Source organism: Schistocerca serialis, chromosome 3, assembly GCF_023864345.2.
Source record: "Schistocerca serialis cubense isolate TAMUIC-IGC-003099 chromosome 3, iqSchSeri2.2, whole genome shotgun sequence".
NCBI lineage: Eukaryota > Metazoa > Arthropoda > Insecta > Orthoptera > Acrididae > Schistocerca > Schistocerca serialis.
The window spans coordinates 655915180-655929804 of record NC_064640.1 but is presented as its reverse complement, the minus strand read 5'-3'; the positions used below and the strand labels follow the sequence as shown (position 1 = coordinate 655929804).

The 14625-nt window shown below is 37.5% G+C and overlaps 1 protein-coding gene across 6 annotated transcripts in view; it reads left to right on the top strand.

The window, feature by feature from the left end:
• Window positions 1-14625, top strand: part of LOC126470536 (MOB kinase activator-like 3) — a 64138-nt gene that overhangs the window by 16718 nt on the left and 32795 nt on the right. For 3 of the 6 annotated variants that reach the window (XM_050098466.1, XM_050098464.1, XM_050098462.1), the window contains exons 3-5: window positions 6320-6547; window positions 6856-6971; window positions 7059-7208. In XM_050098466.1, the coding sequence (XP_049954423.1) occupies window positions 6320-6547; window positions 6856-6971; window positions 7059-7205 (491 nt within the window). In that variant the 3' untranslated portion in view covers window positions 7206-7208. Of the gene's footprint in view, window positions 1-6319; window positions 6548-6855; window positions 6972-7058; window positions 7252-7684; window positions 7795-14625 lie in introns of all 6 variants that reach the window. The other 3 variants (XM_050098465.1, XM_050098463.1, XR_007586231.1) reach the window with 2 other exon arrangements.

Sequence of the window (14625 nt, the reverse complement as noted above, 5' to 3'; positions counted from 1 at the left end):
ATTTTTGTGATAGTTGCATATGATTCACATGGCCCCAGTGTAAAGGTACCAGGTGTGTCATTTGCTATGTCGCTAATAATTTTAGGTTTGTACTCCTGTCAGTTTTTCATTCCACAGCATTATTTGTATACAGTTCCTTTATTGTTGCTACAGTCTTTATTCAGTGTTGTTTGCTCCATAACAATGTGATACTGTGGCAGAAGAAAATTTCTCATAGAAGTTATGAAGATGAACAAAGGCATATACAGCAGCTTTTAGATGAAGTTATGGACATAAGTGATGAAGATCTGTGTCTTTATTTGGTGATAGCTCAGACAAATTTTTACCAGAGGAGACCGGAAGCGAAACCGGAAGGTCTGATGATGGACTCACATCAGTGAAGATAGGAAGAAGAGTTTTAAGTCCACATTCAGTCAAAGAACCAGACTTCACAGCTGTAAAAGCCAGGCAACAAAGCACATCTAACCATGTTGGTGCCATAACTACTGCAGTTGATTCAGGGTCAATTGAAGTAAGTGTAATATCAGAAAGTTATGAAGATGAAGATGACACACTTAGAACAAATTCTAATGAGGTTATCTGGGGCGACTTATGGGTAAAAATATGAATAACTTTACATTTATTAATTCCACTTCTGGTGTAAATGCTTCTGTTGCACTAACTCTCAAAGGCAAGACACCATACGATTTCTTCAAATATTTTGTAACTGATGTAATTTTAGAATATGTGACTCAACAAACTAGTTTGTACGCAAAACAAGTCTTAGAAAGCCATTCAGTAACTGTTAATTCATGACTGAAAGCGTGGACTGATGTCAGCAAAACTGAAATTGAACAATTTTTAGGATTTTTGTTAAGGATGTCACTAAATGTAAAGCTAAGGATTCCAAATTATTGGTCAAGAAATATGCTCTATCACAACAACGTAAAAAATGTTATGTCACAAAATTGTTTTGAACTGCTTTTAAGTATGTGGCATTTTCCTGATAACAACCAGTGCCAATTGGGAAACCCTTTATTCAAAGTTCAACCTCTTATTGATAAATTACTGCAGAGATTTCAAAGTGTAGTTGTGCCGGAGAAAGACGTTTACATTGATGAAACACTTGTGCCATTTCGAGGAAGACTGAGTTTCATTCAGTACATAAAGAATAAGCACCATAAATACAGAATTAAATTGTTTAAACTTTATCTAAAGGGTGGCTACACCTGGAATATGAAAGTTTACTGTGGTAAGAATGCAAATCCTGGTGTTTCTCTTGCACTTCTGTTGTTATGAGCTGTATGAGAGGATTACTAATGGGAGGAGAATCTTATATACAGACAATTTTTACACAAGTGTTCATCTAGCACACCAGCTTCTTGAACAATCAACACATTTAGTTGGTACTGTAAGATCAAACAGAAAACTTAATCCTCAAGATGTTGTACAGGCAAAACTGAAGAAGGGGGAACACAAAGCAGAGCGAAGTACCACAGATGTAGTAGTACTGAAATGGAAAGATAAGAGGGATGTTCTGATGCTGAGCACTGTTCATGGAGGAGGAGGAGGAGGAGGAGGAGAAGAAGAAGAAGAAGAAGAAGAAGAAGTTCAAACCAGGAAGGGGAAAAATAAAAAGCTAACAATGATAATTGACTATAGTCCATCAAAGTCTTTTATAGATCTTTCTGACCAAATGTAGTCGTACTCACATTGTCCAAGGTTGGGTGTGAAATGGTACAGGAATCTTGCAATTGAATTGCTGACAGGGTCAGCACTAGTAAATGCTCATGTGATTTACCGATACATCATCATCATCATCAACAACAACAACAACAACAACAACAACAACAACACCTCTCACCAAAGCCACAGTGTTACCTGCAGATTGTGCACTTGTGAACAGGGGAGCAGCCAGATGTAGCTTGTACAGTGTGCTACGAAAAAATGAAGAATGGATTTGCATGAAAGCAAGCTGTCAAGAAATGCAAACAAACTGCATGGAAATGTAAGAATTGTGACTCATATTTTTGCATAGTGTTTTTTCATAAAGCACAGTGCATAAAGGTGTTAGAGAAACAAAGTGGAATGACCCAAATTTTTCAGTTTTATTGTTGCCGCAATTAGAGTTGAAGAATGTAAATAAAATTGTATGTAATTTGCAATCTGCTGTGTAAGTAATATGTCAAACTAAATAATGAATAAATAATAAAAAGAAGAAAAGTCCAGTACGACTTAGCCACGTGAGTTATATATGACTCACAAATTCAAATGTCAATAACTACTCTTGAGCTCTAGAAAACCGTAGGCCATGAACTTGATTTGTTACTGGGGCCATAACCTACTATAACACCAAGTCACAGCATGCTCCTGTGAGTTCCAACTGCACCACGGAGCTTTAAATGGAAAAATGTCCATGAGTTGTATTTACTTCACATGGCCCAAGGAGAACACTTCCTATGAGTTATATTTAATTCACGTGGCAGTCAATGTGTTAAAGAACTAAAACAAAAATAAATAGAACTAAAAAGTATACAAATCAATACATTTATTTCTTAATTTTCTTTCAGCTTGCTATCTAGCCATGATGAATGATACAAATACTGAAAGAGGGGGTTGAGGGGTAAAAGCTGTTACTGATCACATTTGGTTGTATAGGCTATCCCATAATGTCATCTCCCTTGCAAGAGAATCTGTGGCATAGAGAGCAACAACATGCTCCAGTTATTATGCCATTTTGTTGTTATTTCTTCCTTGGTTCTAAAGGTGCGCAAAAACACTTAGAATCTGATGCCACTTTTCTCCAATATATGAAGTTCAGTTGTTGCACTCTCTTGGCCTAGTAATTTTTTTGGGAGGGGGGGGGGAGAGAAACAGTTTTGCATTTGTAGTTCAATATGTGACAATGTGCATGATTTTTGCTCGTCCTCCTTATATTGTTGGAGTCATTCGAGACTGTCTGGAATGCTTCTGTTTATAAGGTTTAGAGATTTGACATTGTCAAATGATGGAAGAAATTGCTTGATGATTTGTGTGGAGGAAAAGGCTACAGCCTTTTTTTAAATTTTTTTTCCCAGTTTTGTCCTTGCTTCAGACCTGGTAGTTGGCAAAACTGAGATGAGAAATTAAAATACCAAATTAGGATTACCCAGTGCAACAAAAGGGTAGAAGGACGAACAAATTTTAGTCATAAAAAAGTCTTTGCGCCAAGTTCAAAGGATGGACAGAATACACAAATGATAAGTATGATACTGAGATTATGACCTTTACATATAAGGAGAGCAGAGAGATATCTGGCACAGTGTGTGGCAGAAACCAATAAAAATAGAAAACAGAACAGATATTTATTTTTCTATTCAGAAGTTACTATGTGAAGAAAAAGCAATGTGACTGAACTTCATATAATGAATAAAGTGAAGTGAGATTTTGAGTTGCTATTTGTTTCTTTCCATTTTTCTAAATCAAGACTATTAAAGAAAACACTGCATAAGAATGTAAATGTGTATATAGAGGAGAAAAGTATTACATACAGCTTTGATCAAGGATACAAACGTTGCTAATGTATTTAGATATTTTTCAAGAGTTCCAGTGCTTCCGGCAACAGAATTTTTCAGTATAGGTACGTATGTTATGGTTAAGGATGCCCAAGCTTTGTGTTATTTAATATCCTGAAATGTCCTCAGCCATTAGGTTTGTGGAATAGATGAAATGTGTGTCCCATTTCTGCCATGTTGTGGCAACTAACACACAACTTACTTGTAGGGAAATGTTGGTTAAAACAGACAACTGGCTACATACAGGACAAGAAATTCCAATGTAAGCCACTGATCCACCCAAAGATGAGGGTGTAAGCCCTCTGTGGTGTCCTGCTCACTCGTCTCTTATAGGGTGCCTAAAGGATGCTGCTTTCTTGGATAGCTATACAACAATTCAAGCAAATCACATTAATGGTTTTTGTTATAATAAGGTAGATTGACAAAACTTAACTTTGGGTCACAAGCAATTGGCAACATGCACGTAATCAATGTCCTTCGCTGTATACAATGTCCATACAAGTAATTCACACAAGTTCATAGGGATCACAAGTTACGGCTGTTCTAGTGCCTCTTTTACTAATGCCTCTTCTACTAATGCATGGTTCCTAGTCCAGGTCTGCTAGTGCCTGTCTTCTACTGTCTGGCAGATGCTGGCAGGAGCGGCACTTATATTCTAGTCAGATAGAGGCCGCTGCTGTCGTGGTGTGTTCCTAGTCAGTATACTACTGGCTGACACCATCTCTCGGCCTTCTCTGCTCTTGCATTCTTCATCATCGTGCTGGCGCTTGTCATTACACTGGAACATCCTCAAAATGTGCTACAAAAGAAAATAAGTAGCTAACACAAATAACTTTTTTAATTTGTCTTTTGTTCCGTAAACAATCATTCTTTCCAAATCACAGTCTAATGTAGACAATATAAAGGGAATGTTTTCTGTCATGGTTAGAAGGCATCAAACGTTGTAGCAGTTGATATAATCTCTATTTTAGCTGAAGAGGTGAATCTGGTATGTATTTTAAGATTTTGTGCTGCCTGACCTTCCAAAATTGTTAGCTAGGGTAATTGAATGTGACTAATAGATTTATTTTGAAAGGGATCAGTTAGCCACATTTTTGTGGCGTGTTGTCCATCTTAGTAATGACACTAATAACTACTCTGTTGAATGCCATTGACTCCCACTCACAACCAGCACCACCATCACATCTGTTGTCAGGGACATGTACCATTAGGCACTCAGGAGGAGGAAATGCAGTGGAACCACACTGTGACTTCAGAGTAATACTTGCTAGTTACAGGTTATGGAACGTTTACTGATGTGTGTCATGAGAGTTCCTTTATGTGCCTCAATAGTGTTTACCTTTATATAATGATTTGTTATGCTTCTACGAAGTGTGTTCAAAAAGTATCAAACCTTTGATTGTCAGAAATACATTTATTGACTTGGTACAGAATTGTAATCACCTTCAAAGTATTCTCCTGGGTAATGCACAGAGTTCTCCCAGTGCTCCTGCCATTGTTTGAAGTACTTATGGATCTTGCCTTAAGGAATGTTGATCAGCTGGGTCATCACATTCTGCATGTTGACCTAAATTGCTTTCCTTTCAGGCAAATTTTCTGCTTGAGAAATAGTGAAAAGTCTTATAGTGACATGTTGGAAGTGTAGAAAGCCCGACTAACCACTGAAATGTTGTGTTTGCTGAGAAAAGTCTGAATGAGATGTGCTCAGTGTATGGGTCCTTTACCATGACAGAGCTGCTGAGTCATTCATGCTGCATGGCATCACAAAAGTGAGGAAGGACCTCCTGGTAGTGTTGGCCTTTTGATTCATAATTGTGATGCACCATCCCATAAAAATTGAAGAAAACAATCAATGTGACTGGACCTGGCATGCTTGTTTTGGCCTTGATTATGTTATATGTTGTCACTGTGATGACTTCATTTTGGTTTCTGAGTCGTATCCATAAACCTATGTCTCATCCATGCAGTCTTATTGTTCAGATAGTTGGGGATACTGTGTATATTTTCCAGAATGTCCTGTGCAAGTTCCAGATGGTGTTCCTTCTGCCCCATTGGCAGCAATTTTTGGTACAAATTTCACTGACACACTTCTCGTGCACAAATCTCCAGTCAAAATTGAAAGTTCTTATCCAATGCTTACCCCTATCTTGCTCAAAAGCTTTTATACTGTGATACTATTGTCTTCCATGACTAAAGTCAGCCCTTGCTAAATGACATTGTCATTTTGGCTTGTTGAAGGTCTTCCTGAATGTGGTTTGCTGTTCACTGATGTGTGACCATATTTGAAGTGGTGATTGTACCACTCCTTTATCTGTGAGTTGCTCATAGTGTCATCCTCGAAAGCCTTTTGAATATTGTGAATATTTTCCACTTGAGTGTTGTCCAAGCTTTTGGGAAAACTTGATGCAGTATCACTGCTTAGTTTTTCTCTGTCAACATACTGGGATCAAAGGACTGCTCACTGTATGTTCTCACTCTCAGATGGACTGGTAGCAATAGACACTTTCTCCTGGAGGGGAAAAAATTCACAACTGCACATGAATGTTCCCACACCATATCTCCATTGGATAAAGTTTGCAGGGCTTCATAGTTTTACACGGGAAAGGTAGTAGTTTTATACTTTTGGAGCACACATTGTATTTTGGAGAGAACATTATTATACATATATTGGTGTGTGTGTGTGTGTGTGTGTGTGTGTGTGTGTGTGTGTGTGTGTGTGTGTGTGTGTGTGCGCGTGCGTGCGTGCGTGTGCGCGCTCTCTGTCTCAATTATTCTGTTTGTTTCAGTTGTTGACTTTTTCAATCGTATCAACTTAATTTATGGTACGGTGTCTGAGTATTGCACTCCAGAAAGCTGTCCAACTATGTCAGGAGGACCAAAATTTGAATATTTATGGGCAGATGGTGTAAAGTACAAGAAACCAACTCCTCTTCCTGCACCACAATATGTTAGCCTCCTTATGGACTGGGTAGAGTCACAGATAAACAATGAAACTTTATTTCCTGTTTCAACAGGTAATTATTGACATTCTCTAAATAACCTCAAATTAAAACAAAGTTGCTGTATTTGTAGGGAAATAAGTCATAGTGACTGAAGTGTAAATATGAATTATTGATTAACAGTTGCACTAAGTACTTAGATTGTCAGAGTATTTAAATGTGTTACAAATTATAAAAGACAACATGCCACTGAATTGGGAATGGACTAGATAAATTACCTATGCGGTTAAGTTAAATATTTGTATATGTCCATGTATTGTATTGTGTTGTGTTGTAAAGAATTACAGAACAGAATAAGTGCAGATGTATATTTTTTATTTCAGATGTACCTTTTCCAAAGACATTTATCCCCTTGTGTCGAAAAATTCTGACCCGTCTTTTCAGAGTCTTTGTACATGTTTATATTCACCATTTTGATAGAATTGTGGCTATTGGAGCGGTAGGTATATTTCATATTTATATGTAAATTCTGATCTGAACAAAATGTTTAACTTGCGTCTGATAAATTCTGAATTTTATTTTCCAGGAACCTCATGTCAATACCTGCTACAAGCATTTTTACTATTTTGTGAAAGAATTTGATCTTGTCAGTAGCAAAGAGCTTGAACCTCTGAAAGAAATGACTGCTCATATTTGCCGGGATCATGTGGAATCTCAGACTACCTCTAGCTGACCAGTTAGTTTCTTCAAATGTTATTTCTTCTTTTACTATGAGTGTAGTAAGTTTTTGTTTTTATTATCTTTAACATGGCTGTGTACAATACATGTTCAGTGTATTAAGAGGATGTCAGAAATATGTTGGCAAAAGGGGTAAGTGTACAATTAAGACATTGATTAGGTATTGGATCTTCTTTGGATGAAAATATGTTGTAAAACCTTTTTTTTTAATGACTCACTTATTTCTAAAAATTTATATTTGAAATATGAGAGAGAAGTGAAAAGTAAATATAATGTTCTTGCTAAATGCTACACATGTTTAGGATGAATATCTTCTTTCACTTGTCTTTATAGTTCCTGTGCACTGATTTTTCTTCTGTGTGTGAATCCCAGATGAAAAGAAAATCCTAAGACTGAACGTGTAGCCAGTTAATCAACATCTGTTTCATAATTGATTATGTCAAACTTATCCATCATCATCATTTGTATTTTGAGTGCAGCAAAGCATGATACTCAAGGTTAGAGGTGTAGAAATGGAGGAGACCACTGTTCCAGCCACTGTGAAACTGGCCATGATCTAGGTTTAGCTACACTCCAAAATAGAGGTGAATATGTCATTTTGATATGAACATAGGATAAGATTGGTCCTGAAGTAAATCCAAATACAGTTTCCTACTGATAATTAGTGCACTGAGCATGCAATAACAAAGCATATGGAATTTAGTAGTTTGTGAACCAAAATGAGTTTTCCATAACTTTGTGGTTTTAACGAGGAAGAATGTTTCCATCTGATATTGAGGCCCTAGTCTGTAAACAACAGTGGAAGCAGATTTATCATATTTAAATCAGTAATAAAGTTATTCATCTCTTTTATTGTTGTAGCATAATATAAATTTAACGTAAAACAAATGTTACCTTGACCAAAGTCATAATTTACATTGCAGTTTGTTTTCTAATCAGTCATCAGATGAGATGCTTTCTGATAGACTAAAGCTGGAATAAAATAACTTTGTGACTGACAGATTGCAGTGGTGGGGATGGGGGGGGGGGGTCAGTGACATATTGCAGTATGCAGCCAGCCACACTTGACATGGTGCTGCATGTACCTACAAGACACACAACACATCAAGCCTTGTAGCACTCGTGAAAGACCTAAAACTATCTTGTGGCTGAGTTCTACAACTTGTCTCACCGAAACAAGCCACCATTATTTTAATTGAAGTAAAAAATTGGCTGTTGATCTAAGACCCAAACTTAAGTTTTTCTCATGAGCATTTCTCTTCTATCTAAGTAGCATATCATACTGAAACAAAGCTTCAGCCAGCAAGTACCTTGTTTCCATCTCAAGCCACAAGCTGATGTAGAATGAAAGATTAATTTTGGAATTCCATCAGTCATTATAGCTAAATTTGTGCAAAAAATCACCTAGATTGTTTGGTGTTGTGAAATTACTTTGTCTTTCTCTTGTGCGCTGATTTTAAGATTTAGTGTTGTCGAGTTTGACATGCTCTGTAACTTCCAATTATCTCTCAATCAGTAAGGAGAGTGAACTCATGCTTTTGCTATCCATCACTGTATGATGCATAATGCTATAAGATTTAAGGATTTAGAAAAGAAATTATTTCCTTTCCCCAATTTTGAAACTGATAAACTTCAAGTGTGAGACAGCTTTTCTGTAAACTTTGGATGAAACTGACTGAGATATTACTGAGCAATCCCCTACACAGCAGAGTACCATTTATCGGTTTAGGTGGACTCCCAATGAATGTGTTGAAATTTTGTGAATATGTTGCCTAAACTGGGAGCACTTAGAGTTCTCATATCCATTATTGGAATTTGTATATGCTGTTTCTGGCATCCTCCGAAAATGTGTTGTAAAACCCAAATTGTGTGTGTGTGTGTGTGTGTGTGTGTGTGTGTGTGTGTGTGTGTGTGTGTGTGTGTTTTGGGCATTAAATGTGACATGTGATGTAGAAAAATTTAAAAAGAAAGCTGTGAAACTGTATAAGCAGGAGCCAAATCATGAGTCGTATTAATCAAATACCTCATTCTATAGAAATATTGCAGATATTCAGATGGTGAGGTGAGATTCACATTAATTCAGGGGTCCATTAGAAATACAAACTTTATCACTAAAAAAACTCTTTTGTTCCTGTGACCAGGGTTACCTGCCTAATGAGTCAAAATAGAATGTAATGTTTGCTGTTAATGGTGGGGTGGTCACATGTTAGACTCCTGAATGGTCTCCCTCCCTCCCACCCTCCAGTTAGTAGATCTGGCAAGATAAACTTGGAATTTCGTTGTGTGTTATGCATTTAATTTTTGTGTATCTACTAACATAAGTAGTGTGACTATTTTTCAAACGGGGCATATGTTCTAAGGTGATGACATTGAGAATCTTGTGTCTAGAAATGTAAAATACAGCTGAATTTTGTACAGAACACTTACTCCTTTTCTCCACTTTAGTATGTCATTCTGTAACAAATTTTAGATTATTGAATTTTGCACTGATAATAATGTTCAAATATTCCCTATAAAGCTCTTCTTTCTTATTCATTGTATCATTTTTTAAGTCCATGTTGGCACATACTTGCTCACAATCTGCAACGAAAATAATGTACTATACTGTTTGGTCCCCCATAGGAGAAGCTACTGACAAACCAAAGAATAGTGCATGAGAGAAAACTTATAAAACTTTTGTTTGGTGAACATTGGAAAGTACTTTCCTACTGAATCCATTTGTTGTATCAGTCAAACCTAATTATTTTCAAGTTCTTTGAATATTTCTTTAATCTTGTGAGCATTTAAACTGGAAATGCTTCTTTAATCAAAATTCAATTTTGTGAGCATTTCATAAAATCAAATACATAAACAAAGTTATGTGCTATATATTTTACATTTGCTTCTGAGACCCACAGAATCTCTCTCTTTAGCAATAGGGCAACGTAGTGTTGTGTTACGCAGTGTAAATGGGGAGGGGGAAAATGAAAACTATGGCAATGTTTGCAAAGGATTCCGAAATCCCCTTTGAATAAGAGTCAAAATTTTTAATCCATACTTTACATGTCTCATCTGGAGCTCTCGTAAGTCATTTCCTGGGAGTCTCTCTCTCTCTCTCTCTCTCTCTCTCTCTCTCTGTCTCTCTCTCTGTGTGTGTGTGTGTGTGTGTGTGTGTGGAGCTCTCGTAAGTCATTTCCTGGGAGTCTCTCTCTCTCTCTCTCTCTCTCTCTCTCTCTCTCTCTCTCTCTCTCTCTGTGTGTGTGTGTGTGTGTGTGTGTGTGTGTGTGTGTGTGTGTGTGTCCAGACTATTCTGCATTTTGATAAAGATCCTGAAAGGAGAGGTTAGAAAATGTCATAGTACTTTTGTGAGCTGTGGGGTATCACCTCCACAAAATATATTGGGAAAGGTTAGAGTTTCACCATTATTTACTCCAGTATTGTGCAGTCTATTTATTGTTCTTATTACATGATTTGTGACATGATTCTCAGTTATTTAGAATTTCTTCCCAGTATTCTTCCTTTCCTTCAATATTTGCCTCACCTGTAGCAGGTTCTGCTACTGGTTGGCAATTAACCATTCAGAATTTGGCAGTAATCTTTGTCTTAAGTCGGTAATGAGATTGACTTTCTTATCACTGCACACATTACGTGCACAAAAGGAGGGAAATCGTGTGTGGCATCTGTCTGTGACTTGTGTAAAATTTTACTATATGTATTCATATTTCATCTGTTGGCGTGTTGTGTTTCTGGGATTTATATGGGGGAATGTCTCTTGCAGTTGTCGAGATAAATCCGGAAAGACTGCCTAAAAATCACAGTCAGACAGACCTGGTATATCAGACAAACTGACTTTAACTGAGCACACACATTAATTCCATGTTTGGCTCACTTTCTAGTCTCGCAAGTTAGGATGCTGTTCATTAATCTTTATCAGCAAGTCATTGCTTACCAAATGTGTGTTTCCATTTTTCTTTTTACTAAGTGTACATGGCAGTTGTCAATTTGTGTTGATCTGTGCTTATACATTTTTGTTGTTGTTGACAACTTAGCTATGCAGTATCTTATTTAACATACCCCTCTCTTTTATTATGGTTTGCTGTTAGAGGTGCAGTTCTACATCTACATATATACTCTGCTAGCCACCAAGTGGTGTGTGGGGAGGGCACAATTCACGCCAAAATCATATCCCCCCCGTTCCACTCGTGGATTGCGTGAGGGGAAAAGGTACTGTCTGAATGCCTCAGTACAAGCTCTAATTTCTCTTATTTTTTGAATGATGATCATTACACGATTTGAAAATTGGTGGTAATAACACATACTCTACATCCTCGGTGAAGATCGTATTTCGGAATTTAGTGAGCAGCCCCTTTCGTTTCATGTGCCGTCCATCTGCAGTCACTTGAAAGTACAACAAGCAGTTGTGGAATATTTAGCTACTGTCATGCTCAACTGTGTAACTTAAGATACATTTTGTCATGTAGAGAGTGGCTCAAGGAAACACAAAAAAATTGAAGTAGTTTTTGAAAATAAGGTCCATATGATATGGCCATTCAGATGTATGCATTCCTGGAAGGAGATTTTGCATTGCACTTTGAAACACCAGAGATTTTTTCACTAATCCCTGTCTTCAGCTCTGTGTTAGTCGTATAGCATGTGGTGTATACTTTGCATTTGAGGCAGCTACTGACAAATCTGATGTTCTTGGGGACCAGTGAATGTTGTCAGTCTGTTAAATTATGAGGTTACCAAAGCGCTGCCAACCAGCTGGCATTGACACTCTGGCAGTATGGGATGTGGCTACCGTATTTACTCGAATCTAAGCCGCACCTGAAAAATGATACTCGAAATAAAGGAAAAAAAAATTCCCGAATCTAAGCCGCACCTGAAATTTGAGACTCGAAATTCAAGGGGAGAGAAAAGTTTTAGGCCGCACGTCCAAATCGAATCAAAGTTGGTCCATTGTAATATGAGACACAATTTAGGTCGAATGAATGACGATACAGCTACAGTAGTTTGGTTCGAGTCGTAAGCTTAGCTTGCAGGGAAGACGCATGCTTAGCATGCGTCAGGCGCTCCGTCCGTATTTATACGGGTACCCTTCCTTTTTCACGTGCTTCGTCTGGTTTGAATCTATTGCTTATTTTGCTTCGATCTGATAGGTGCCGTTTTCTTTGTTATAGGTGTTTACGTCACTCTAAGCTGAAAATGCATTACTGTACTGTGTCATGCATTGTTTGTCGCATTCTGATAGTGCGTGTTTACGGACTGTCGCCGCTCGCGGCATGGCTTGCTTTTGTGCGCGCTAGTGCCGCTAACAATAACAAAAAAGAGAGAGGAATCGTCTCATTAGCGAAACAATGGCAAGAGACTGCTATTTGTTGTTGCTTACACTGCTGCTTTCTTTGACAATGATCAACAAGAACCAAATAATAGACTGCGTATGATAGAACATGTTCTGAACAAGAGTTAGGCAAAAATTTTTCTCCGTTTGAAAATCTTTGCGGCCGCTTCTTTAGTACATCAAATTCTGCACAGAAATTAGTCATCTTAGATTTGAAAATCTAGTCAGTTGCCGTGCTTCATTTCTGACTGTGTCACTTAATACGAATATAAATATGATACGTATATTCTTCCGCATTTGCTGTTGTCTCACTCTAGTTTCGTAGTTTATTAGACAGGCAGGATTTAAACGAGATAGCAGCAAACACGAAAGGAAACATGGCAAAATGTTTATATTCATATTATTCTTATGGTGAAGAGAATACTGCATGTGATTCACAATTGATAAAAGTTCCTATTAGCAACCATCTCTTGTCACAGGTAGGAAAAATTTCAGAACGTAGAGTTGGCCATATTGACAAACATCCCAAACAGTCTTGCCAGTCGGATTTTCGTAGTACATTGAAATTCTGCCACATTCAAAGATGAACAATACGGAGTTTGTATTTACTTCATTGGATAATGTATGAAAATGCAGTGGTCGAAAGTCGGGGCGGAGAAAAAAAAGCTCATCTTCCACCTTTTTTTTAAAAAAAAATTTATTTACTGACGCAGAGGTTTTGGCGCCAGTATTTATCTTTGTGCCTACAAACCATGCCTGTGTAGCGCTACATATATTCGACGGCAGAAGTTAGTTGTGGCGGGCAGCGGCACCTACCGACATTTTTCAGAACTTCCGCTTGCTTTGCACTCGATTCTAAGCCGCAGACGGTTTTTGGATTACAAAAACCGGAAAAAAAGTGCGGCTTAGATTCGAGTAAATACGGTATATCTTGCTGAAACCAAGAACCAAGTATTATGAAAATAGGGTAAGTTTGGAGATTATTCTGCTACAAATGTGTCAAGCATATACACCAATTGTTCAGATGTTACTGTTGTTGCATTCCGTGTGTCATACCCAATGCAGTAAGGCCCCATCAACACCTCACATTGATATGACCAAAAAACTTTAACCTTTACGCAGAGTATTTCTGGTTTTTACTATTGGCAATGGTTTTCTGGAGCTTAGTAGCTGAACCTCTGCTTGTTTACTTCTGCTGATACAGACCTAAGCCTCACCAAATATGGAAAGATTGTCGAGAAAATTGGAGTTATCATTAATCAATCCCATCATTTTTCACAGAATATGTGCTCTGATTGTGTCAGTTCCTGAAAACTTGAATTTTGTAAGAGTGAAACTTCAAATCACTGTGGAGTATTGGATGGATGGTAGTTGGACATAGGTTTAATGCTACCATATCTTTCCATACCGATGCTTCTGACGTGGCACTCAGGGTGCTTAAATGTTTTATGGAGCATGTTGAATATGTTGACCTCTTGGTAGATTCTGTTTTATAACTGAACCAGTCTCCTCGAAATTCTCAACCTATGCCTTGATAGTGTGGCAAGATGTAACATGGCCACAGTGTCCTAAATTTTAGTATCTGAATTTTTGTTGAGCAGAAGTTATACTGTCACCATTCTTATAAATTGCCTTCACAGCAAATGCACATTGTGTACTGACCCACTGCTCCTTGTTTACTAAATGCCAAGAAATTGTGCACAGAGAGATTGTACTTGCCACTATTACTTTCCTGAATCCTTCAGACACCCTGTACAGTGCTCGTGTAGTTTTCTGATTATGTGATGAAATCTGTATGAGTGGAAGTGAGAAGGAAGTTTTATTTGTAAGAATCAAACCTCATGCTTCTTTGCTCTACTTTCTTTAAACATTTAGCTGTGTGCTGTGATTTTTCATGACTTTTCTTTAACAGTTAGTCATTTTTTTCCAAACGGTATCACTCGCGTGTTTGATTTCTGAATGTGTTATGCTTTTCCTACATGTATCTCACAAAGTTCCCACAATAATCTAACTTGTGAAAGTATGCATGTATGCAAAAATGTCGGTACTCAGTTTTGCTGCATTTGATCAGTAGATACTATGAATGAGAGTAAAT